Source organism: Euprymna scolopes, chromosome 17 (genome assembly GCF_053919585.1).
Source record: "Euprymna scolopes isolate OS-2025 chromosome 17, ASM5391958v1, whole genome shotgun sequence".
Lineage (NCBI taxonomy): Eukaryota > Metazoa > Mollusca > Cephalopoda > Sepiida > Sepiolidae > Euprymna > Euprymna scolopes.
Window position 1 is genome coordinate 116077558 of NC_136498.1, and position 27407 is coordinate 116104964.

General features: G+C 32.3%; 1 protein-coding gene across 24 annotated transcripts in view; it reads right to left on the reverse strand.

Annotated features, from left to right (window-relative positions):
• LOC145296919 (SH3 domain-containing kinase-binding protein 1-like) overlaps positions 1 to 27407 on the reverse strand; it is a 452874-nt gene that overhangs the window by 169060 nt on the left and 256407 nt on the right. For 14 of the 24 annotated variants that reach the window (XM_080143107.1, XM_080143091.1, XM_080143089.1 and 11 more), the window contains 2 exons: positions 21076 to 21130; positions 9389 to 9535 (listed from right to left, as the gene is read on the reverse strand). In XM_080143107.1, coding sequence (XP_079999233.1) covers positions 9389 to 9535; positions 21076 to 21130 — 202 coding nt within the window. The remainder of the gene's footprint in view (positions 1 to 9388; positions 9536 to 21075; positions 21131 to 27407) is intronic. The other 10 variants (XM_080143109.1, XM_080143108.1, XM_080143105.1 and 7 more) reach the window with 1 other exon arrangement.

Genomic DNA, 27407 nt, shown 5'->3' on the forward strand with positions numbered 1-27407 from the left:
CATATAGATACAAAGAAGACAGCAAGCAGCTGATTAATGCCTTCAGTTTCCATTAGTAATATTCAAATTAACAACCGAGACCATGACAACATGACGAAAAAAGATGACAAGAAACAGACACAGCCGGTGCGGATTAATGAGGGGTGGGGTTAACCAACTGGTAAACACGGTAACCAAGAGAAGCTCAGTGGTTATCGGATAACAAAAATAAAGCAACACATTTTATAAAGTCAAACTCTAAAGTACAGACATTACAAAAATAAAACCAATCGTATAAGTTGGTGGTAATAAAATCAAAAAAATTATGTAGTCGCTTATATTATCTCGTTCGTTCATGTCTAGATTGGCGATAAAAAGAGAGAAACAGTAGTAACAGTAGCTGTTTGCTAACACATTTCCTGGTTAAATTGGAGAAGAGATCCAATTTCCAAAACAAGTCTCTCTTGCATTAGATGGAATCTCTGCTAACACAATCCGGCCATCGGAATCTACACATGCACACACCTTCTGCATTCATTCGGGCATTCGCGCCAACCACAAAGCTTTCAGAAAAAGGGTCGTTACCTCGGTGAGAAGTCATTGTCATAGACGGTTTGTACGCGCTTCAGCCGATAACTTATACGAGAACATCCACAGAGTATCGAGCAGCGGCAAGAAACATGGAGGAGGTGAATCCTGGGGACAAAATCAATAACGATGATGAAGATGAAGAAGACGGTGAAGAAGAAACCATGAGGAAATTGGGAAGCTGAGTGGGTGGAGATCCGGGGAGGGGGAGATAAAGCAGCGGCGGCAGAGGAAGAGAAGGAGGAGGACAGAGTCAAACGCTTTCTGGAACAAGGAAAGGGAGGGGGGTAGTTTTATCCGAGGGAATTTGAGAAATGGAAAACAGGGTGGGAAATTAGAGACGTTTATTTAGACAAAATGTTTCTTAAGGATTCAAAAAAAAAATCCATTTGAAACTTTTTTTTTTTTTTTTTTTTTTTGCATAATTTGCATAAATTTGAATTTCATGATTGGTATGGCTGATTTGTAATATATTCTTTCATAATACACACACACACACACACACATATATACAGACATCTCTCTCTCTCTCTCTCTCTCTCTCTATATATATATATATATATATATATATATATATATATATATATATATATATATATATATATAAAGTTAAGTATGTGTGTATACATTTTACTCCTACTCTAATAAATCGATCATTATGAATTATTGAGTATATATTCAACGCAACATGGCGAGTAAAATGCACAGATTATCATTTTTATATTTATTTATTTTTGTAAACTTTACAATTTAGAAAGTACCCAGCTCAAAAAAAAAAAAAAAATGAAAAAGGCTTAATACTAAAGATTTAATACAGAAAAGAATTTAAATTTAAATTTTTTTTATATATTTTTTTTTTTTTTTTTTGTATTGATATTCATATTAAAAATCCTTTTGTTTAAAAATAAAGTACAACTTTCTTATATATGGGTCGTGGAATTGCATTCCTCTGCAAAAAAAATCTAGCTAATTTGCATATTCTTTTAAACATTCATTTTAATTAATTCCTTATTAGTTCTTTTCGGTTTTCTTATGGGATGATCATCTTTCGTTAACTATTAAGTGTAATTATCTTCATGTAGATACTAGTGAGCGGGACCTGTGGAAATTCCACAGGGGATTTATTTATATGTAATATATTGATGTTGGCATTCTGTAGATCAGCGTAAATGGAGACGCTTTGATATTGTTTTTTTTTTTTTTTTTTGGTTAAAACTGCAAAAGTATTTATCTAAACTAGCAGGGACGCCCGGTCGTAAAGTATGCTTAAATATATTTCAATTCTTGCAGATTTCGTATATATTATTATAGAGTTAATGTTCTATCGATTTTTATATGCTATAAAGTTGTGATTTCAAAAAGAAAAAATATATCCATATGACTCGGTGCATTAGCTTGAATCGAAACCGAAGCAAAAAATTATGAATATATATATATATATATATATATATATATATATATATATATATATATATATATATATATATATATATATATAACAAGCAGTAACCAAGAATAAGATAAAATAATTGACACTTCTAAGAATCTACTGTGGATTAAATAAAGGGTTCAGTTCAAAATTTTGTATAGATTCCAGAGTTTGAAAAGATGCACTTGAAGAAGGTCGGAGGTTATATCAGCCGAATCGTTTTAAACAACCAAGATGAGATAATACAAATCTAACAGAGTATAAAAAAAATTTTTTTAAAAAGTTAAAAGGGAAGAATATTTTCATCAAAAGTCATTCCAACTCTTCTTTGACATCAACTGCAAAAATTGTACAAACTTTAGATTGGACTAGTAGGGAGACACAACGTTGCCCGGGATTAAATGAGGATCAATTGTTTCACATTTCCAATACTTTTATTGTCATTGAAATCCATGAAATCACAGATTTGTCAATCAGATCACTTGATTGCTTGCTCTAGTCGGAAACCCACCATAGCACACTAGGAGGAAGCTCACATACCTCCCTGCAGTAACTTAGTCAACAATACGTTATACTCTACATTGCACTGTAGAGAACCTACTGTTGATTTTATAAGATTATTTTTATATAATGATTTGAATTACAGTTTAAAATGCAAAAGTCAAGTATCATGGTTGAATTGTGCTCTAAACAGACACAATTTTAAATGCACCTCTGTCTTAACACAGAACCTACTGTTGATTTTAACGCCGGGCCCTTCTGCTTGTGCAATGATAAAACTTCTTAAATGCATTTGTCATGTTATGTTGTATAAAAGTGTTAAATTTGTTCCAAACTGAATTGTTTCTTCTTTAATAGAATTTTTCGATTATCAATACATCAAAAGTATTCTGATATAAAACCTATGGAAGAACACTCCCAGATACATGAAGTGTATTTATGTGAAGTTTACTAAAATTTGGTTTAGTAGTTTTAGAGTCCATAGGAAACAAACACACACACAGAGAAAGTGCCTTCTATATATATAAAAGCCAAACGTCTGTGTGTATGTATGTATGTTTGTTTGTAACGCTAAAACTTTTGAAAGACAGAACCAAACTTGACAAATTTGGTATCATATCGAAGCCCCATCACCCGGATGACAAATATCGAACTTTCACGTCAAACGGACCACTAGAAGTTGGTCAACTGATCAGTTATCTTCGAGGGGGGCCCCCAAAAAACCTGTCATTATCTATATATATAAAAGACAAATGTTTGTTTGTAACGCTAAAGAATAAAACATATGTTCAATATCTGTTTTTTTTTCATTGTTTATACGGTCCCGAGCAACGCCGGGTAGCCCTGCTAGTCTAATATATAAAAGGCAAAATGTGTATGTGTGTGTGTGTCTCGCAAAAGTTTTCGACACACATGACGGATCCTCACAAGATCAGTATTGTTTTGAAGCTCGATCCTTCGGACGACAAATCTTGAAAAATTGGGGAAAAATATTCATTCCTTCACCCTCAACTGAGCAGTTTTGTACAAGGAAGGGTCGTTTTTTTTTTTTTCATCGACATTTTCGCAAGACATCATTTCCGTTGGATTGACTACGCTTAATTTCAACATTCTTGACTTCCACTTGTGTCATGGATGCATCGGCCAAGACATTGTTTTTTTTTTTTTCCTCCTTTGTGTTATGGGTTCGAGTCTGCCTACCATTTTTTTTTTTTTTTAACACCTCTCCCCACTCAAACTGCTTACTGTCGTTTTGATCCCCCTCCCCGCTATTACCACTTTTTTTTTAATCCCCTCCCCGGGAGTTCCTTACTACATCACCTACACACACTCGGGCAATGCCGAGTACCCCCTGCTAGTTTTATATAAGTAGAGATTTCATAAGTGTAATGGGATTATTGGTAAATCAAGGAATAATAACCAGTTTGTGAACAAGTTGTGTTAGAGGTGGAGACGGAAAAAGACTCAGATATGGAGAAAGCATAATTGGATGGCAGGGTTGTTGAAGTTGTCCAGAAATTTTGTTACCGTGCTGATACCAATAGCACTTTTCTCCCAAAATCATCTCCTATTTTTTTGTGAGGAGCAAAAAGTAGTGTACTATATATTTTGTTGTCATGATATCATGCTCCCAGGCATTAAGTCTTACTTTTTTTTTTTTTTTTTTTTTTTTTTGAGGGGGGGGGGGAGGTCATTCGTCATAAAATCTTCTCAGTCATTAGTTCTTCTTTCGGCAATCAGTTCAAGTCCGATGTAAACAAGTTCTTGATGAACCATCCCCCTAACTAATCCAATTTACAAAATTTCCACTACTTACAATTACTATGCTATAATCACATTGACTAATGTACACCCATTAACCCTTATCTTCGAGTGGCCTCCAGGCTTTGATAAGTGGTGACTCCTACGTAAAAAAAAAAAAAAAAAATATTGTTCGTTCATCATATCATCCTCTCAGCCGAGAAAAAAATATGCGATTGGAGGGTGCATATATTTGCATGTTAAAAAAATAAAATGTGCCTGTATTTGTTCAGAGCAATGTGAGTGTGTCTTGTGTAGTTTTTTCACTTTTAGATGGACACACAGAAAAATTATATAATAGCCTGGGTGTTTGGAGGTGTGTGTTGAGCAAAAAAAAAGTTTCCTGATCAACTTGTAGGTATAGAAAGTTTCTGGTGTTCAACCATGTGGTCACGCTAACAAGCATAAAAAATATGGCTGTGTTACCAAACGTCCATGTATGTTCTTCTAAAGAGAAAGAACAATTTTCCATTTGGATAATTATCATAATTGCACATTGGGATAATTTTAATCTAATAAAATATAGTAAGCGAACTCGTGTTTGAACTTTTATTTTTATCAGAGAAAATCGAACATTACATTTTATTTATTTTTTTTTTACTGCAAAACAATTTTTATATAATATTTTTCAGTCCATTTAAAACTTTTCACCGAGTATTTCCAAATATTTTAAAGTTAGCATTTTTCACCATAATTTTTTTGTTTTTTAACGATTGATGAATTTTCAATATTTTAGCACCGGGCGTAATTTATTTCTTTGAAATATATTTAAAACTTCAAGTTTTTGTTTTTTTTTATAACATTTTAACTGTAAATAATTTACATGACTGAAACGGGAAATGAAATAGGAAATTTTTTATTCTCTCCCGAGATATACGAACAACACAAATTTATGAAAAATTCATTAACTAATCAGTTTTAATGTTGATATGAACTAAAAATAAAGAGTACATTAAATAAAAATAAATATTTTCTTGTTTTATCTTATAAATAGATATTGTTTGCATCGTGCTGAAATATTATTTAGAAAGCTATTTTTAACCTGGGGGCGGGGGGGGGACTATTCTGCACTTTCACCTAACAATTTAATAAAAAAAAAGTGGAGAGTTGTTTTACTATACACATAAATTCGAAAAAGTTGTCAAAAAACAAATATATAACAAATAAATGTTATCAAAGGCAAGATAAATTACTTTTCTATCTAATTGGATAAGTTTTTAGTGTTTTTATTTAATGTAAAATGTTTATTCGGTTCGAAAATCATAGTGCTTATCGATATATTTGAAAAAGACAAATGGCGACAAGCTCGCTATTAAACACATTAAGTTTGGGAAAATAAGTTCAAACTAAAAAAAACTATATAAAATACTGTTAGAAACTCAATATACATAGGCTGACATATATTGAGTGTGTTTCTAATACTATTTTGTAATACAATATCGTAGATGTTTACTATATTTTCTTAGTTTTTAACCAATGTTCACATTATGGTATGATTGTCTTTTAGTAGTTATGTGAACTTCATTTCCATATTCATGTATTCTGCACTGATACGAAAATGAAGACTATAGGATTCCTAATCATGTAACTGATGAAAATACGCTACACATTTTGAAGAAAAACATGGGGAAAAAAATAGACATAGAAGAACAGAAAACCAAAACTTTAAATATAATTTCTGTATTTAAATTAATAGTTATTTAAATATTTCAAAATATAAATCTTGTGGGGAAAATCCAGCTTCCCAATAAAGGGCACTCCAGATAGGAACAAAAATAATCTCAGTCATGAAAGATTTCTCCTCCACCGACCGAGGACAGAAATGGTAAACTGTAGCATCAAAACAGATACTGCACTGTGATCTTGTTCCGAAGGCCAAGAAATGGTTGTGTTCAAAAGGTTTCTTTAATTGCTTGTTCTCTAAATTCATAATTCAGTTTTATCAGTGTTAGATGGTATATTGCTTTAAAATTACGTAATTTTACATAATATTTATATTTTATATTGAATAAAGTTCAGTTTCATTATTAATCAAATTGGGTTCCTTTTATTTTCTTTTTTAACATGTTTTAAATCTTTTTAAAAATTCCCTCATATAGTATCTAAACAGTGATAGTTTGACAATTCTTACCTACATTGCCAACAGGCATTTTTCAGTTAATAGGCCTTCTATATCTCGGTGGTTGTGCTCGAACTCGTGACACGAAGGCAGAAAAGAAAGTGGAGGTGTGTGTAAGGGTGTTGGTTGAGCAAAAGAAAAAATAGGAGTAGTAAGTAGGCTCGAACCCGTAATGCGCCAGAGGAAAAAAAGAGTTAAAAAAAAAAAAAAAAAAAACTAACTGTCGTACCGATGTGGCTATCGTGGTTGTGACATCAGGGGCGGTCAAAATAACACCTTTTAAGCAACGTCATGAACCTGAAGGTTGAATGACTTGCAAAAAATGTCAGCAAAAAAAAAAAAATCAACCCTCCTTGTACAAAAGTGCCCAGTTGAGGGTGAAGGAATTAGTTTTTGGTCAACTTTCGATATTTGTTGTCCGAAGGGTCGAGCTTCAGAATGAAACCAATCTTGTGAAAATCTGTTGCCTCTGTCGAATGTTTTAGGCAGACATACAAACATACATTTAAACAGACAGGTGAGATTTATATTATAGATTAGAAGTTACTATATGAGGGAGAGTGCTAAATATTGGTGATAGATCTTAAGAGTTTGAAGAAGACAAATTAAAAATCTGAGATGATATGTTTTAATAACAGAAATGAACAGATTTTGTTGACAAAAGATTGATCCCAAGATTTGATGGATCATCTTCATTCGCACACGTTTGAATCTTGTTCGCATTTTTTTTCTCTGTATCTTTTTTTTAATGTCATTTTTTGAATCACTTAAAGATAATTAAAAAATCATTTTATTTACTAATGGTGTTGAATATACAAACATCAAAAATAAAAAGCAATATATCAAAAGTTACAAATATATACGAGTTGAGGACCTGAGTTGCATGGAGAGAAATGATACAAGAATATTATGATGAGTGTGTAATATGAATCTTAAAATTGGATTTGATCGAATGATCACAGAGGAAATTTAAACCTCGACAGCATAAGGAGATGCACACAAAACAGAAGACTTTCAGAGTTTGGTTCAATTAAAAGAATGAACAAGAGTGCTTAGGTTAGTATATGTGGAGCAGTTGAGGTAGCAGGGTCAGTTTACAGGAAAAGGTCAAAGACCTGTGAGGAAGTGATAAGGATAGATGCGAGATAAATTAGTTTGAAAGTCCATTTTTATAAGCAGTTTGATGGATGCAAACATGTAAAACAGATATTACACCAAAGATGATGACGACGTTGCAGATGAGTAACCAATGGCAGAAGGAGCTGAAATCGGAATGAATTTCCCAACCTGGCAGGACTCTGCTCTCTGTGCTTGTGTAAATGTGTAAAATGTTGTAATACAAAAAACTACTGAAGCGAAAGACATTGAGTCATGTGTGTGTGTGAATAGGAGGAGGGAATAACAAGTTGTTCTTTGATGAAGATGAAAGTTTATCTCCCTTTGCTCTTACATCACGAATCATTCAAAGTTTTAGCCTTCCCGGTGAAAATTTGCATTTCAAGTTTTTAGAGAGAATTGTCATAAGAGGGGAAAAAGGAAAGCATGGTTAGACAAGATGGAGAGAGAGGAAGAAAAAAATAACAAGATAAAAGATAAAGAAAAAAAAGAGAAATAAAATCCAACTAAATAGCGACGAAAAAAAAAATAATGAAGTAAGGCTCTAGCGATTTGGTCAAAATCAATCGTTTTACCAAAAAAAAAAAAGGAAAAAAAAGAAAAAAAAGGGATTTTGATAAAGACAAAAAAATAAAACAGAACTCGCATCCATGAGCAGCTTTAGCGATTCAACTGAAACTTTTTTTTTTCTTTCCTACATTAAACAAAGCGCAATACTACTACAAAACTGAAAACTCAAATTTCTGAAACACGGAAGCGGTGTAGTGTAGAGGTTACAAATGTGGACCATGAGCTCAGCATGCCAGATACCAATTATATTGCAGCAACTATCTACATAGTTTCATTAATACCCTTGAAAAAAAGTATGAATCCAGATATTCTCACTCCAGCTATGAATTTAAATAGTAAAGTAGACTAGATTCTCAAGCATTGATTGGGCAACTAGCCTAGGAGAAGGAAAACTCCTAAATAACACCAGACTTTCTCTGCTCATCCTGACATTGTTTCCATTTGTCCTGGATTCGTCTAGGCTACTGGGTTCAAACAACACTGCTTCTGGAGACGTGTGCTTGGAGATTATGGAATCATTGCTTCAGTATAAATCTCCATAGGTAGTCTTCAGGGAGGTATCCGTTTTTTGAAAGGAGACAAGTAATATACTATCCCCTCCCCCATGCTTTGCAATAAATGAAATCGTCAGCTGTTAGAAATAGCACAAAGCTCTTCATGAAATCGAATAAAACACTCTTCGGTAGCTGATAATGTGAATATAAATAGTAAGATTCACACTTGCTCGATTGTGTTATTGGTGATGTAGATTTGATCTCAAATTACCATCAAAAACAGTGTTTTAATCTAAGCTTGAAGCATTCACCCTCTAGCAACAACAAAGAACTGTGATACAGTAAAACAGATAATGAATTTTCGGGGAAATTTTTATGTGTTATAGAGAAAATACTGTCACTCTATTCCTTATACAATGTGCTGTCCCAAGTAGCATAGAGTACAGCCTGGCAGTTCCCCGTATACATTACAAGTCAGTTACTCAACTTGTAACAACCTATTATATTCACTAACAATAATAATTTCTTTTATATTTCTATATTGATTGTTTGAGTTATTATTATTTGTCATTCAGATAAGATTACAAAGGAATACATATGATACAACATTAAAAAGATAAGACTATGCCACAAAATACTCGAAAGCAAGGGTTTTTTTTTTTTTCCAAAATAAACAGGACAAAAAGGGAAAATCGTTTTTGAAAGCCATAAAGTTCAAAGAAAGAATGAGCATTACATCATTTGAAACACAGGATGGAGGAGGGGGGTGCGTGCCAGTGGAAATAATATTACCATTAATGGAATGGTTTATTCTTGTATCTACAGAAGAAGCGCTTCGAGGTCGGTCATAAATTCTCTCTTCGCTACTCGATTCCCAATAAATATCCTCAGATTTTGGAGAGGAATTTTGAACAGATCCTGCAGGAAATCTGTCATCTGCTGAAATAAGAAGGCAAACATTTAAGAGTTGATTTTTTTTCTTTTCTGTGTGTTTTGTAGTGAGTGGGGAGGGGGGGGGCTGACAATTACAATAAAAAGTGAAACAAACATCTGATGAAATTTCCGGATGATCCGGATAAATCCACAAAGACTTTTTTTCAATCTAGCAAGTGAAACAGATTATCTAAAACGAAAATGCAATAAAGCAAACAAGAACTTTTAAATTTTCATCATATTCAGTTTAATGTCCATTTTATATGCTGGCAACTGTTGGATGGCTTTTACAATTGACTTCCAAACTAATCTATCTCTAGCCGGGTCTTTATTTATCTCTCGTTCTCTCTAGAAGATCCTTGTCACTTCCTCATCTTTCCCTCGACCTTTCCTGTGAACTCATCCTGCTACCTCAACTGTTCTACATCAATATATCCAAACATTCTCATCTATTCTTTCAATGTGGCCATACTATCAAAGTCTCCTGTTCTACATTCATTTCCTTATACTGTTCAGATTTAATCTTGCTTTAACATTAAACATCCACCATATCAGTTCTCGCCATACAACACAAGTCTTCAATCCACACTAGGCAGGTTTCACTTGATTTTTTATTTTTTTATTTTTTTTTTGACTTCCTTGATCTCCCAATATCAAAGAAAAGCAACTTTTCTCAAGTAAAGTGTTATTTTTGCATTAGGGTATAATGCAAATATGCCCGTGTCTTTGTGTGTACGTATGTTTGTCATATATTAGTTATAGCAACAGTATATTTGGAAGCTATCGGAACATTTTTAAATAATCTCCTAAAAATAAAAATCAGCCTGGAAGATTACTCATTTCAAATTGAAGAATATAACAGAAATTGTTTATTTTAATTTTTAAAAAGTTTTAAAATAAAAAAAAAAAAAAAAAAAAATTTAAAGGACTTTACTAAATTTCAAATAATACTAGCTGGGTACAGCTAGTCTGTTATATAAATATCACCTGTATGATTAAATTTATGTATGTCTACCTAAAACTTTCGACAGAGGTGACGGACTTTCATGAGATCGGTATCGCTTTGTAGCTCAACCCTTCGGATGACAAATATCGAAAAATTGGCTAAAGACATTAATTCCTTTCACCCTCAACTGGACACTTTTCTACAGGGAGGGGGGGTCGCTTTTTTCCCCAATATTTTCAAAAGTCATCCCCTCTTTTCGATTGACTAGGCTTAATTTAAACCTTTGTCACTTTCAGTTTGACTAGTAAGTAATAAAAAGCAACTTGCTTTAACATTTTACTGCAATTTCACAGTATTATCTAGCCATGCCATGTCCTACATCAACTCAATAACATGCATAGATACGTCAGGCACAAAAGTGCATAGAAAACCAAGGCAGACTGGTTTGAGGGAGTATAAGATAGTTTGATTGCATTAAGCACGATTTAAAAACTCTTTCGATTGGACCACATAGAAAGCAGGCATAAGATGCCTAGTGTTTCCCACTCTAAAAGTCAGGACAATTGCAACACCATAAATACCAAAGCCGGATGATGATTTGATCATAAGAAATGAAGCATAGTGTATGTTTTGGTCCGAAGATAAGTGAGGAAATATTTAATTACCTAAAAATAAAAAAAAAAATCAGCAAGGAAGGATAACTCATTTTAAATTAAAGAATATAATAGTAGTCGTTTAATTTAAGTTTACAAATGGACAAACAAAACAAAAACTTTAAAAAAAAAACAAAAAAAAAACTAAACTTCACTGTATCCCAAGCAACATCAAGTACATACGATTAGTGCATTATAAAGACAACCAAATAACAAAATTTATTTTATTTAAAAATCTTCCATCTTCTGTTCAATAAATGCTATTCTTGACAAAGTTTCATAACTTAAACAAAATATCAAATCTAAAGATTCGTTGTTAAATTATTTCTTGTTCTTTTTAGTTGTTTTTTTTTTTCTCTATCACCTTCTCCTTATTAAGCAATTGTGTCAGATATTTATTTCCTTTAAACAAAATTTCACAAGCAGATAAATACCAACTTGCTTTACATGCCAAGCTAAAATGCTGAATATCATCTATAATATAAATATGATTTGTTTAGACAAGTATTATATGGCCTGGTTGCTTTCAGCATAAAACTGCCAATCTTGATGGAAAGGTAAGTCTATGTTTACATACATACACACACACACACACATATATATATATATATATATATATATATATATATATATACACATAGATACACTCACACAAACACACATATATATACATAATCACACAAACATACACATATATACACTCACACACACACATAATCACGTACACCCATAAAAGCAATAGTGTGTGTGTGCGCGCGTCAATAGCAGATTTCCAAGCAAAATTGATAGAATCTTTGGAATCAGTCCCCGGAGGCATATTAATCCGGTTTTAAATCCCCCTGCTTTTTTTTCTTAAATTACAATATATAATAAAATTATAATATATAATAAGGTGGGGTATATTTTGTTTGACAGCATATCAAGCTTTACTATGAGGAACCAGTTTTCTAAATAGATATTTGACTTGAATAAATAAATTATGAAAACAGTTGTACTATTTAATGCAAAAATGTAAGAAGGGGTTTATTCATGTCTTTTATGAATTTTATTAGTTACTAGCAGAGCTACCTAGTGTCATCTGGGATCCTTATTTTAATAAATTAATTATAGAAATTAGTAAAAGAAAACATTATTATGTTTTTGAATTTTCAATGGATAATACAAATTTGCTTAATATTGTAATCTAAAATGTTTAAGTACATTTGGTGACAAAGTTAGTAAAAATTACTTATACCTGGGTGAGGTTTGAACCAGAACCCTGCCTAGAGCAGTCTGAGGCAATTATATTCAACAATACTCCTAACTACATCGATGGGAATGGTTGTTTAGTCTTGTTTATTTTTTTTTCTCCTCTCTTTTTTTACTTTCTCTTCTTCCCCCTTCTCTTTATAGTTATAGGTGGGTTAGCAAAAAAGATAGAGAGAGAGGGATAGTAGAAAAGCAAAAAATAAATAAAGAATTCCAGTCTCTCTTCATCTTCACTGTGAATCATTTGCTTTATTAAATTTCTTCCCAGTGTTCTGGGTGGCAAGGGGAATAAATGCGACTGTGAGAGTAAAAACTAAACAGCTTTTGTTTAATGACTAATTAAAAGTAAAAATATCGATCAGGACTAAATATTAAAATACGATATTAGTCAGAAACACAATTTTTATTTTTTAACAACAGACCAATATTAGCCTTATATGAATGACAAAAGAGATTTGATTATGCAGCTTATCGTACAAAAAGAAATTCATCAGATAGATACAGGAGAAAAATTGTCTTTAGTTTATATGTAAAATATGCAATGATTAACCCATTAGTGGCCAAATTAAGGGAAACTTTTAGATGTAAATGTAGATTTTTTTGGAGCATCCCATTAATGGGATGCTGGCGGGTAATGGGTTAATACCCAGGCAACACTGGGTACATCTTATAGTTCATAACATCATAGGGGTCTATATTCATGTTACAATGCAGGAAATCAATAAAAAAAAAAAAAAAGTTGAAAATTATTTTATATATACCTTGAATATGTAAAATTAGAGCAATTTAATAATAATAATAATAATAATAAAGAGAGGTTCAGGACAAGGAGCAGGCATACTCATTTATTCCAAGGCACTACAATAAGTGTTTACTAGTAATTCTAATAAAACTTAGTAAAGTAAAATATTTTTTTAAAAGTTTAATCTAAGAATTTAGTTTAGTAGTACTTATTTTTAATTGTTTATTTTTAGTTTTGTTTCATTTTAAGGGACATACCTTCAGCGGTATCCTAATTAGGGAGTTATGCAGCAAGATTTTTTTTTTTTTTTTACACGGTGGTCACCACTTATCAAGGCCCGGAAGCCACTCAGGGATAAGGGTTATATAAAGATGTTTAATCTTCTGCATGTCAGTACAGTCAGGGGGCTCCAGTACAGGAAGTTCGTTGGAGCACATTCACTTTAAGTACTTATAAAACAAGCATAGAGATACAACATTGTGGCAATGAGACAGAGGATAGAGCTGAGTAGATAGTGTGGAGCTTATTAGATTAGAGGATCTTTTTTGGACTCTGTCTAAAAGGGAGATGTTAGTGGTTTGTACACCAGTCCAATTGTGACAACAATACTCCATGCATCAATGAATAGTGGGTTTGTAGAAAGATAGTGTTAAGTGTGAGGAGATTTCTAGAATAATAGAGGGAGCCCACTTTCTTTGACAATGCCTTCTGTGTATTTGTTCCAATTCACATTAACTCTTAACAATGAACTCTGCTATTAACCATGGCAATTGGTAGTTGAAAAGGTTTCTTATCTTCTATAATATAAATCTCATGTGTCTGTTTAAATGTATGTATGTATGTATGTCAGGTCATGTCATATGCTACTGGTACCATGTAACCCAGTACTACCTGCCTCATGGTCGGATCACCGGCAACTAAAGTGGTTCCCCCACCAGACTTGTTTGGTAAGGAGGGTGGCTAGTCTCCCTGAAGGATTAAAAACAAGACCTTCCAAAGGGCGAATGAACACTTTTTCAAGGTCAATGGCCAACTAGCACCGTGTATGTGTGTGTGTATGTATGTGTGTGTTGGGGTGGAGAGGGCTCCCGTAAGCCGTAGTGAAGGCAACCTTTCTAGGAGAAGCAAATCTCTGATTTAAAAAACCATAAAGCGGGAGACCAGTACCCGCATTAAGCTGGTCTGCAGTTTAACTTGTTGCTGGCTATCTTGCTCTTGCTTGTTGCTGGATCTCAACATTTTGAACCGAGAGAGAAACTTAGCTGTCGTACAAAGCTAAGACTCTGTAACATCATCTGTGTATAGATACTCCCTCAGGCATTTGTCTATAAAAATGGTCCTGTGGCGATGGAAAAGTTGTGACGTGTGGAGGTTTGAAATGCTGGAAGCATGTAATAATTGATCTCAATGACCGTCTTCAGTGTCATGCCTGTTTGAGCGTGTGAATTCACCGGTAGGACTTAAAAAAAAAATAAATAAATAAAATAAAATAATTTTTGGGCTCATATCTAAGGGAGTGGCACTCGCCTGACAAGACGTTGCAATCATCATCATGTTATGTTTGTCTAAAACTTTCGACAGAGGCGACAAATTTTTATGAGATTGGTATCATTTTGAAGCTTGATGTCACAAATATCTAAAAATTGGCCAAAAGCATTAATTCCTTCGCCCTCAACCGGGCACTTTTCTACAAGAAGGGGTCGATTTTTCGCGAACCATTTTTGTACATCATCATATTGGTTGGATTAACTTTGCCTAATTTTAACATTCTGAACTTCTGGTCGCATCATGGAGTAGTGCTAACACGTCAGATTTTCTTTCACTTTCTTTTCTGCCTTCGCGTCACGGGTTCAAGCCTGCCTGCCTGCCTACTATCATTTTTTTTTTTTCTCAATACACACCTCCAAACACCCGGGCAATGCCGGGCATCCAGACTAGTAATTGTTAAAGGAAAGGAGCATTCAGTGTTACATTTCACTATGGACTGGTTATTTTCTAAGGATCCAGTAATTGCCTTGGATATGTGTACATTTGTTTTGCGCACACGATAAGATTAAAGTGAAGTGACACTAACAAATATATCCATATCGGACACAATTGCATCAAGGAGATTGTTTATTAAAATTAAGAATAATAAAGGTTTAAGGATCAATACATGCATCACATTTGCATTAAAAATCATGTTTAGTTGTATGGCCACCAAAGATAAACTGAATATTTCTTTTGGTTGAAAAAAATCTGAAGACCTTCATGCCAGACATCGTCAAAGGCTATTCACAGTAGAACAGGCTTGTCTAAATAAATGTATATGGTTAATTAGAAAAAATTTAATATTAATGAAATTGTGGACTAGTGCTAGATTAATTAATGAGTAGGAGAAGACTAATAAGGTGATAATTTTATGGGTCAGTTATTTCACTAGAATTCTTGAATACTGTTATCATAGAGGCAATTTTCTAGCTATTGAGGAATCAAGATTCAACAAGATATTTATTGTAGAATTTGAATTTGAAAGGATAGGGTCCAGCTCAGTAGAGTATTTATTACTAGAGCAAGAATAGAGATCAAAGGGGTATATTTTTAAGGTGTCAAAGATTTTTATGATATCCCATACATGGAAAGGGGTGATGATCAGATCATCGAGTGTGGCTTCTGTCTATGGAAGAAAATTTGGAAGGAATTTGTTAGTGGAGTGTGTGGTGAAGTTCAAGGGAAAATGCTTACGAAATCGTTCAGCTTTATTAGTTTGTGTGTGAATTGTTGATTGTCTGTTATCCATTACAAAATCATAGATTTTTCAAAAATTGCAAGTTCCCAATTTCTACAACTCAATGCATTGTAGTATACTTACCTTTAGCTGCAGCTATTAATACATTCCTATAATGATTTATTGAAACTGTGAATTTTTGCCTATTTGTACTTGACTTATGATGGCTTATTAGTGGAATGCTTGCTGCCTATGCACAATAGCAGCTGCACAAGTTCAAATTAACAATTGGAGAGAGTTTATATAGAATTTCCAGGTGGCCCATTCATTTACCTCATTTGCGTACTGGTCAGCGGAGAGAGAAAATATTATTCCATAAAACGTCTCTGATAGTAAGTATAATGGACTGATTGAGAATCTATCTTAAACAATTTTAACCAAACTGATACGAAAACACATGAGCATCTACATAATATTCTGTCTGTTCCTTCCATAGTTCATAAGTTACTCTTTGAAAAAAAGACAAATACAATTTTTGGAGGCCAAGCTGCTCCAAAAATGTCCAAATTAGCAAAATTTAGCTTTAAAAGGCCCAGTCTGGTATCCGTTGAAGATCATAATAATATATGATCATTGTTTTAATGGTGTGAGAAAGAACTCTTACTTTCGACGTACAGTGATTTTTCACTGAGGAGGATAAGTCTGAAGCACTAGGTAAAAAAGGGAACATTCGAAAGAAACAGGGAAAAAAAACAACATTGTTTGCCAAGAAGTGTTGGACTGAACAGGTAAATTCAAGATTCTCTATTATAACTTTGAACAAATTTAATTAACAGTAAAAAGAACGTAACAGACTTCAATTTAATAACTAAAAACTTAATATCAGGCCAAAAGAAAAAAACAACAACTCTTTATTCCCAAATAAACATATCAACCAAACAGAACATATGAGGGGCATTTCAAAAGTAATGCCTCCTATTTTTTACTCTGTCTGAATGGCTCAGAGAGGATTTACAAATTGCATTGTTATGCTGACTGAACTTATGCATTCATGACCTGAAAGTTTTATATAGATATGTAGATATTGATGGTGTGAGACTCTAAGAAAGAAAGCTCTGTCATGGATCTGTGTCAGAAGCAGAGAAATGTCATTGAATTCCCGGGAAAATTGCATCGAGAATAACGGTGATCATGTAGAAAAATAAACTCTGGAGCACAAAAGGTCATTCGTTTTAATTGTATTAATTCCATCTTCATAGCTATTCAACTTTTTGAATTAAGAAAAAAAAAACGAAAATCGGAACAATCCTCGTGCGTTAGAGAATAGATATCAAATATGCATGCAAACAAAAAAAAAAGGAGCAAAGTGGATTTTAAAACGCACACGAATTAGATGTAGGAGTTTTTTTGTTTTTTTTACAGACAAAAACAAAAAGAACATAACAGACATGTATACCAAAGCTCAATTCAGATCGAGAAAGGTAAATATGTTCATTCATCATGGTATCCTCTTCCCAAGTATCACTTCCTTCTTTTTGGGATAGGGTAATGTAATGCCTGTTCTGTAATCGTGATACCATCCTCCCCAATCATACCTTTCCCTTTGAAGGGGAGCATACATTAACAAGAAATTATCATACTCTGCTGTTCATTAGCAAACTTAACACTTACAGTATATTTATTACCAAAAAATATGTTTGTTAGAAATCATAATAATTTTAAAAAAAAACAAAGAAAAAGAGAAACTCCTGCAATTCAAGTGTAAAATTACATGTAACAGTAGTAGTTGATGTTTACACATTGACATACAAAATCAAAATACATAATCGCGTTTGTACGCATGTTGTCTGCGTATAAACTATCTTGAATAAAAACAAACAATTATATTTTGGACCAATCAGAAAACTTTCTGAATTTATTTGAAATGGTCTTCCTGGGAGCTACCTAAACCCTTTGAAAGCCAGATCAATTGAGGAGACGGTTAATGTCATGTCTACAGGAGGAACGTTTTTAAGAAAGGGGCGCATACGGTCATCACTGGTTTCTTAAGCCTAATCTCATGTTTTTTGTTTTACTTTTTGTGCAAGTTTTTTTTTTTTTTTTTTAAAGCCTTTCTTTTAATTTTACTCTTTTTCTGCCCGTTTATTTTTGGGTAAACATTCTCTTTAAGTGACGCACACACACATATATATAGACCCCCACCCCACCCCTTTGAAACATCATGCACCATGCGATCTCGTTAATAGTCTAGTTTTGAGTTCGTTGCTATGCGGTCTTTTTCACAGAAATCTTCAAAACCAGAGGATGCCTTTTTCCTTCAATCTAGCACCGGGTATGTAAAATTTATTTCCCATTTATCTACCAAAAGAACACTGTATTTTTTAGGGGACTGTAGCATATTTTTGCTTTATTTTAGATAGCCTCGTGGTCGTATTTATCCCATTTTTATATATATCCTCTTCTCTCGCCCACACAGAACTAATTTCTTCTGATTCTTTTTAGTTATTTGGTCTGTTTAAATTTATTCCCTTCTCTCACTTGCACAGAATTTATTTATTGCATTTTGTTTTTAATTCCATTTATTTTTTATTCAGATTTATTTTTTTTCCCTAATTATTAAAACATCTTTAACATGTTGTCTATGCCGAGTTAATCTGAGTTGATACTGCCTGCCCAGCGCAGGCTTTCTTAAGTTTGACTACTGACATATTGTAGGTACCAAGGCAAGATTTTTTACGAATAAATGCTGAGAAGCAGAACAGTTAACATTGTAGAAACATAAATTACAACAAAAAATGTTGGGCTTTCTGATTATATATATATATATATATATATGAGAGAGAGAGAGAGATTTGTAAAAATCTGAAACATATTTGGACATTAAAACTACTTATTAAAAAATTAAGTTCTGTTTAAGTTGAGCACTTTCAGAGAAATAAAAAAAATTCAAATCTACCAAGATTGTGAGTTCTCTCCCTTTGATAGATAGAACTGTTTCTTACACTGTTTATAAGAATAAAATAATAAAGGCTTTATATTTCTTGCATTTAAAATGTACCTATTTACTATGCCTCCCCACGGGACAGAGTTAGACACCAGGGTCGTTTTTTAACGTGGAGAAAAGGTACAAAAATAAAAATTGTCTCAGTCGTGAAGGATTTCTCCTCCACCGAAAGAGAACAAGAAATAGAAGTGCAGCATCTGAAGAATAGATACTACACTTTGATGTAGCCATCAGATTTTAATTATTTGAGTCTGCGGTCAGAATTGTTCAACCCATGGTGCCGTTACTTCGTCTGCATTGATGATTGTGAGTTAAAACATGAAACATACACCTAGGGATATTAAAAATACTTATCAAAAAAATTACATATATAAAATAAGTATTTTATTGATACCAACATGTCAAAAGCTACGTATCCATGGAAATAATTTGATTATTAACTCTAAAAGCTATGATCACATGAGATCAACAAAATGTATATTGATTTTTTTTTTTTTTTAAATTATTCATATTGAAGAAAAAAATATATACATATCTCTCTCTATATATATATCATAATTTAGGAATTTAAAATTTGTGATTTGAAAAAGTTAAATTTCAAATATAGAAATGTTATTGTATGCAAGACAAAGAATACAGTATAGTAAAATATATTTCTTTAACCGATGAGTTTTCAATGTTTATACATCTCCTCGGAGGAAAAATATTAGCAAATATTATAAAAGGTTTGCCCCTAATTTGCTAAAGGTAATAAACATAGAAAATTAAATTAAATGTTTTTAAAGTTTTTAAATCATTTTAGCTACGTAGAATAAGGGAAATTGGATATTGATGCAGCAAAAAAACAAAAACAAACAAAAGGATATTGAACTTTAAATCGAAAGTATGCTAAATCCCGTAATGGAAACTCTTAGTATTCGGCAGGTAAAAAGATCCAACGCGTATTGTAATAAATCCAAGAAAGCTGATAACAATCCAATATATACATATTTCCACAGTTTTTCTTTAGTTTCATTGGGTATCCGGCAAATCTTTGATTATATCAATCAGGTAAAAAAATTTTCCCATGTATCAGTTTCAAAATATATATATATATGTATATGTGCAATGTCTCCGTTCAGTCTCAAGAGACAATGGACACCCAAGTATGGGCAGCTGTGTGTGAAATTGTGAGGCAAGGGTTGCACAATCCTTAACCACACTTCTGAATCGGCACTGCTTGGGTCTAGTAGCAAGGAAAGGCTCAAGACTGACCAGAAACAATGCCGAGATAAGAGGAGAGTACATACATCACCCATTTTAGTACTGACCAGACTAACTTTGCTTAACTTCAGTGATCTGAGAGGAACTGGTGTGTTAACATAGATAAACAACGTCGCAGCCCACAAGAGCCATGACAGTCAACGAACCAGAAGTCCAAGACTCGAGTTTCACCCTCATTTGGGCTCATCAGTTAAACATACCCAAACTCAGGATTCGAAACCCGAGTCTCTTGCATGCGAGGCAAGTACTCTGCCCACTGAGCAAACGCCCCGCGTACAAGAAATCCTATTAACTAACATAGATCAAGCAAACCACAGCGAAATCCGACTATGAAATGGAACTACTTCATCTCGACAAGGGATGCGGTCATCAAACCAGCTAATAACCCCAAGCCAACGTCTCACAAAAAGGAGTTTAAACTCGAAAGGATGATGCAATCCAACAATGCTAACCTAGCGAGCAATTAATGATAGGATTTTCAGAAAATGGCTGCGACGTTATTTGGCTGTGGAATTTATTATATATAATCTCTCACATTCTGAAAATCATATATATATATATATATATACACACATAGCATGTTACAAAAATGTATATGACGATTAATAATAAAAAAATATACTTTTTCAGAATGCGTATCACAGTTTATGTATAAAATCGTTTCCACAAACCTTTTTAAAAGAGTCAACTACATCTATCATCACCTTCCTAGGTAGAAGATATGTTAAAATACCTTAATACTCCATTATTAATTCAATCAGACACCACAAAAAGTAAGGTTTAATCATTCCAATTTCTGAACCCCTTCAAAATGAGATAGATCATGGATTGAAGGGAGGTAACCGTGTTGGATCAAATTTTAAATCTTTTCAAAATGATTAGGGTTTATTAAATGTTCTTCTCTAGGGTGTTCCAAATCATTTCAGTATTATCAATTTGTATGTTTGAAATCATACTTAAAGAGAGATAATTCAATTACTTACAAGGTCTGTTTTTCTTAACTGGAGTAGAAATATTTCCAGGCGGAGACTTTTCACCCTAAAAAAAAAAAAAATAAGACATTTGCATTATCAATATTTTATAATATGAAGGAAATCATTGTGTGCAGTGTTCAAAAAGTACACTGCGGTATGTTATACCAATAATGAATGAACAATAAACAGTTAGCTCCCTTGCTCTTTAATCAAATGTGTTGGCAATACTTAGAAAATATCCTAAGTCTATGTAATTTGGTTTTGTTTTTAATGAAATTTATTTATGAAACTGCTTTTTTTTTTGTTTTTAAACAGAACTGTAATTTTGTTGTCATTTACATTTTGTTAATGCTTAATTGATTAAACTGAAGCATTTACTTTGTAGAATAATTTATAGTTAATCATTTAATCGTTTATAGTTTAGCATTTAATCATTTATAGTTTAGCATTTAATCATTTATAGTTTAGCATGCAATTATTTGTAATTTAGCATTTAATCATTAATAGTTTAGCATTCAATCATTTATAGTTTAGCATTTAATCATTTATATAGTTTAGCATTTAATCATTTATATAGTTTAGCATTTAATCATTTATATAGTTTAGCATTTAATCATTTATAGTTTAGCATTTAATCATTTAGTTTAGCATTTAATCGTTTATAGTTTAGCATTTAATCGTTTATAGTTTAGCATTTAATCGTTTATAGTTTAGCATTTAATCATTAATAGTTTAGCATTTAATCATTAATAGTTTAGCATTTAATCATTAATAGTTTAGCATTTAATCATTAATAGTTTAGCATTTAATCATTTATAGTTTAGCATTTAATCATTTATAGTTTAGCATTTAATCATTTATAGTTTAGCATGCAATTATTTGTAATTTAGCATTTAATCATTTGTAATTTAGCAAAATTGGCTTCCATCTTTAATTTACATTTTTTACTGAAAACGAAGATGACACCCATGCAAAAAATATTTTAACTTTTATTAGCTAAGAAATTAATTCTGATGAAAATTTATTTTCCTTAAGTGCATCAATTTTCAACAGAAGAAGGCTAGTTAGAATCAAATGTCCATTTGTTAGCTGCCATGCTATTTAGGTCTAAAGACGAAATCTGGACGATTTCATTTGATATATTAGATGCGACTATGAAAAGTGTCAAAAAGGATTTTAAATATCGAAAATACACCAGTTTTGACAGATGTTTTGCTGCCAAAAAAAAGAAAAAGATGCTATTTTTATTCAACATTTCAATATATGTTGTAACACAAGGATGAGACCCTCTTTGTTTGGAGCTGGAATTCTTCACATTAAAAGTGTTTTATGTGATTTTCTTTGCCTGCATGAGGGAGGGTAACCAAATCAAGACAATTATATAGCTGCACTGAAACATTAACAAACTTCAACTTGGGATTGTTATAATCTTCTGAGTCACCAGATGATCACACTATTTTTTTTTTTTTTTTTTGCAAAGAAGTAACCAGTTATCAAGGCCCAGAGGTCACTTGAGGATAAGGGTTAAAGAGTGTAAAGTAGTCAATGGGAAAATGTCGTAGTAATCGTTAGTAGTTGAAATTGGGTAAATTGGATTACTTAAGAGGACGGCTCATAAAGAACCTGTTAACATTGGACTTGGAAATAACCATATTCTAATCAGTTGGAAAGTAGGAACAGAGTTTCACAGGTGTGCAGTTCCAAGAAAGCTTTGTTCATGGAATCCACATTTAGGTTAAGGCACAGATAAAGAGTGGGGGAAATTATTGATAGTGTTTTCAGATAAACAAGTGTTTCTCATGAAAGTTTGGCAAGAAGGGGCCATAGATTGGAGCTTAGACGAGCACTTGCCATGAAAATAACGATAGAGAAAAGACATGCTCGCAACATCTGTTCTGTGAGAAAGAGGTTGCAGGAAAGAGAAAAGGGCATCCCCTACGAGGCTACAAAGTCTATTTTGAACTCTGTCAAGGCAGGAGAAGGTCTTTCTAGCAACTCCTACCCAGATGTAGCAATAATACTCCATCCTTGGATGTACCTGGCTCTTATATAGATAGAGAATTGCATCATGGGAGCTAGTTTTGGTGAAGCTTCTTCAACATTATAATTAGAATGTCATCAGGGCCAGTTGCTTTACTGGAATCAAGGTTTTTGATTAGCTTTGCAACATCACGCACAGATATTTGTATGTTGCATAACATGTTTTCAGATACAGGAGGAAACATAGGTGGTTGGCGGCCTTGATTGCATAGAGTAGAATTAGCTGCAAAGTTCTTGGCAAGGAGTTTGACTGTATGATGCTGACAAGATTACCTCAGGTCCATTAATGAAGGATGGCATAGAGCATACGCTCCTGTTTAAGACCTTGTTTGTTATTTGCCAAAATTAGTGAGAACCAAGCTGCTGCTAAGCTTCTTTGGACGATGGACTGAGCATACCACTCTCTCACATTCTTTATTACTTTTTTTACAGTGGTCGCTGACAGTCCTGGAGATAGTTTTAGTCTCAGTACATCTATTACGTTGGAAGCAATGAAAAAGGTGATTTCTGTGCGTAATGGCAGCAGCACGTTCTGGGGAGAATCATGGCTGGCTGTTAGGTTTTTGATGCAATTTTTTTTTAGAGGGTATGAAGCAGTCTATACCTATAGTTAACCATTCTGTCAGGTCTGATACTATAGAGGACGCATTCTTTTTAAACATAGAATGTAGGGGTAGATCTGATATAATGTACGGAAGCTATCTCAGTCAGACATAGAGTATCGATATACTGTACGATGGAGAGGTATATCTGAGGACATTTTGTTTTTATCTTAAAAGAGACAACCAAGTGGTCAGAATATCCCAGTGGAGACAGAACAGAGGATGAACATAGCTCAAGGCAAGTTGTGAGAAAAAGATCTAGGAGACTTGCATGCTGATCATCAGTGTTGGGCATAAGGGTGGATTCCTTAACAATCTGAGTAAGGTCATAAGCAATGGAGAAATCGTGACAGAACCTCCTCCCATCATCTGTCTTGTTTGAAAGGGCTAACCATTCCACATTGTGAACATTGAAGTTTCCACAGGCGTGAATGTTAGCCAAAGGATGAGCAGACAGGATGTGGTCAATTTTCTCACATATGCTCTTAAAAATAGTAACCCCGCTGTTGTGAGGCCGATAAAGGGCAAATATAAATGCAGTGATGTAAGCAAGTGCAACCCAAAAGCACATATAGGGTAATTTAGGGTCTTCTCTGGAGATTTCCCTACTACATGGAAAGCCATCTCTAATATAGGCAAATATTCCATGCCCATGGTGATCGGGGGGGGGGTCAGATTTTGATGTTAAGTTTGAGTATCCTTTAATTACGAACTTATCTAGGGACAATCAGTCCAATGCCAGTTTCATTTAGAAATAATATGTCTGGTTTGGTCTCCTGTAATTGGGTTTCAATCTCTGGAAGACCCCTGATATTGGAGAAGGAGAGATGGTAGTGGGGGGTCCACATTGGAAGTTGGAGTTCTGTGTGTATTCTTTCTAGAGACTTTTCATGATGGAGTTTTTGAGATTTGTGGAACAGGTCGACGGACTTGGTTAGAGCAGAGCAGAGAGGAAAAGTAAGGGAGAAAAAGAAACAAAAGAAATATTTTTTTTGTAGCCCATGATAAAGTAAAGCCATAACAATTACCCACTAATATGGCATCGAGAAGCCCCACCAGAAGCTACTGCAGGATCCAGTCACCAAATGACAATACAGCAGCCCCAGTACTTTGCACCTGCTGAGAGGACAGCTTCCTTAGTGGTTACTCCAAGGTTCGGGTCCCTGACTATCAGGCGAATAAAGTCAGCCCAGAAGAAACATTTACCTCCAGTACTCTTATTAGTGATATGGCCACAAGGATAGAAATAGAAACAGAAAATTTCTGACATCTCAGGTGACTGGTAACGCAAAAATACTGCCGACCTAGAATACAGCTTTTTTTTTTTTCTTCCTTTGCCAGAAAAAGCATTCATTCTAAATGATGACGGAGGGGCAAATTTCCAAAAGAAAGAGTTAAATTTTGTTATTCCTGTGTTAAAGCAAATAAAATAATTTATATTATTTGGATTGTTGGGCTAGTTGGGACAAATAGAAATTCAAGCAAAACGTTCATTATTAATTAACTCAAGGCCTAAACTATTCAATGGCTATTTATATCTATCTAGAAAATGATGTAAGGATTGCCCTCATTTACCTCACTGAACCAGATAGAAAAAAAATTGAAGAAAATAGAATCATTTATATCAAAGTATTTCATCAATCTAAAAAATATGGATGATTTTTAACTGATTATTACACCTCAACAAAGGGACACAACTCTGTAATATGGTAACCAATGCAGTTAATGTTTCTAATGGCTATTTTGCCATTGAAAATGGAGGGGGGGGGGGTACAGAATGAACCGCCCACTCTAAAAACAAATTCTACTCATAGAACCATTAATAAAATTTACATTTTTTTTCTACAATTCAACCATATATTCTACAAATAAACTTCAGTTTATGCCTCACTCATTTATAAAGTTTAAGTGACAAAAGTCTTTATTTTATCCCCATTCAATGTTATTTAGGGCCTCTTAGTAAAAACAAAAATTGGATCATGAATGGAGTTCATACTCACTGGATCTTAAGCCTAAATAAATTCTAGGGAGATATAAATACCTGTTGAATAGTTTAGGTTTTGAGTTAATAATGGGCAGTTTTCCCGAATTTATTATTTGTTCCTGCTTGTTTAACAAGGTACAACAACTGCTGTTGTTGATTCTTTATCCAAGTAATCTCAACCATCGTTCTGAAAACCTGATTTCCATCTTCATTCAAAGTATCTGTAATGTATTCTTCAGTATTACCTTAAAGATAGTGTCAATCAAAAGAATCCCCAGGCTATTACTGGACGTAAAAGGCCATCATAAAAATAATATTTGGTAAATATTATAGTTTGGTTTCTAAACTAAAATTCTAAATTTTTTATTATAAATTTGTAAATATTTTGTTTGAAAAATTTATCTTCTAACAATATTCTACTGTTATAAAAATATTTCATTTTTTAATAAGTTTTTTTTTATAACTTGCTAAATGTTTTACAAATTTTTATTTTAACAATATTGTACTGTTATCAAAATATTTCATTTTTTAATAAGTTTTTTTTTATAACTTGCTAAATGTTTTACAACTTTTTATTTTAACAATATTGTACTGTTATCAAAATATTTCATTTTTTAATAAGTTTTTTTTATAACTTGCTAAATGTTTTACAAATTTTTATTTTAACAATATTGTACTGTTATAAAAATATTTCATTTTTTAATAAGTTTTTTTTATAACTTGCTAAATGTTTTACAAATTTTTATTTTAACAATATTCTACTGTTATAAAAATATTTCATTTTTTAATAATTTTTTTTTTATAACTTGCTAAATGTTTTACAACTTTTTATTTTAACAATATTGTACTGTTATCAAAATATTTCATTTTTTAATAAGTTTTTTTTATAACTTGCTAAATGTTTTACAACTTTTTATTTTAACAATATTGTACTGTTATCAAAATATTTCATTTTTTAATAAGTTTTTTTTATAACTTGCTAAATGTTTTACAAATTTTTATTTTAACAATATTGTACTGTTATCAAAATATTTCATTTTTTAATAAGTTTTTTTTTTATAACTTGCTAAATGTTTTACAACTTTTTATTTTAACAATATTGTACTGTCATCAAAATATTTCATTTTTTAATAAGTTTTTTTTTATAACTTGCTAAATGTTTTACAAATTTTTATTTTAACAATATTGTACTGTTATCAAAATATTTCATTTTTTAATAAGTTTTTTTTTATAACTTGCTAAATGTTTTACAAATTTTTATTTTAACAATATTGTACTGTTATCAAAATATTTCATTTTTTAATAAGTTTTTTTATAACTTGCTAAATGTTTTACAAATTTTTATTTCAACAATATTGTACTGTTATAAAAATATTTCATTTTTTAATAAGTTTTTTTTTATAACTTGCTAAATGTTTTACAACTTTTTATTTTAACAATATTGTACTGTTATCAAAATATTTCATTTTTTAATAAGTTTTTTTTTATAACTTGCTAAATGTTTTACAAATTTTTATTTTAACAATATTGTACTGTTATCAAAATATTTCATTTTTTAATAAGTTTTTTTATAACTTGCTAAATGTTTTACAAATTTTTATTTCAACAATATTGTACTGTTATAAAAATATTTCATTTTTTTCATAATATCTTAGCTTGTATCAATTCCTAAATTTGTTAAACATTTCTTTTCTAACGATATTCTTCTGCTATCA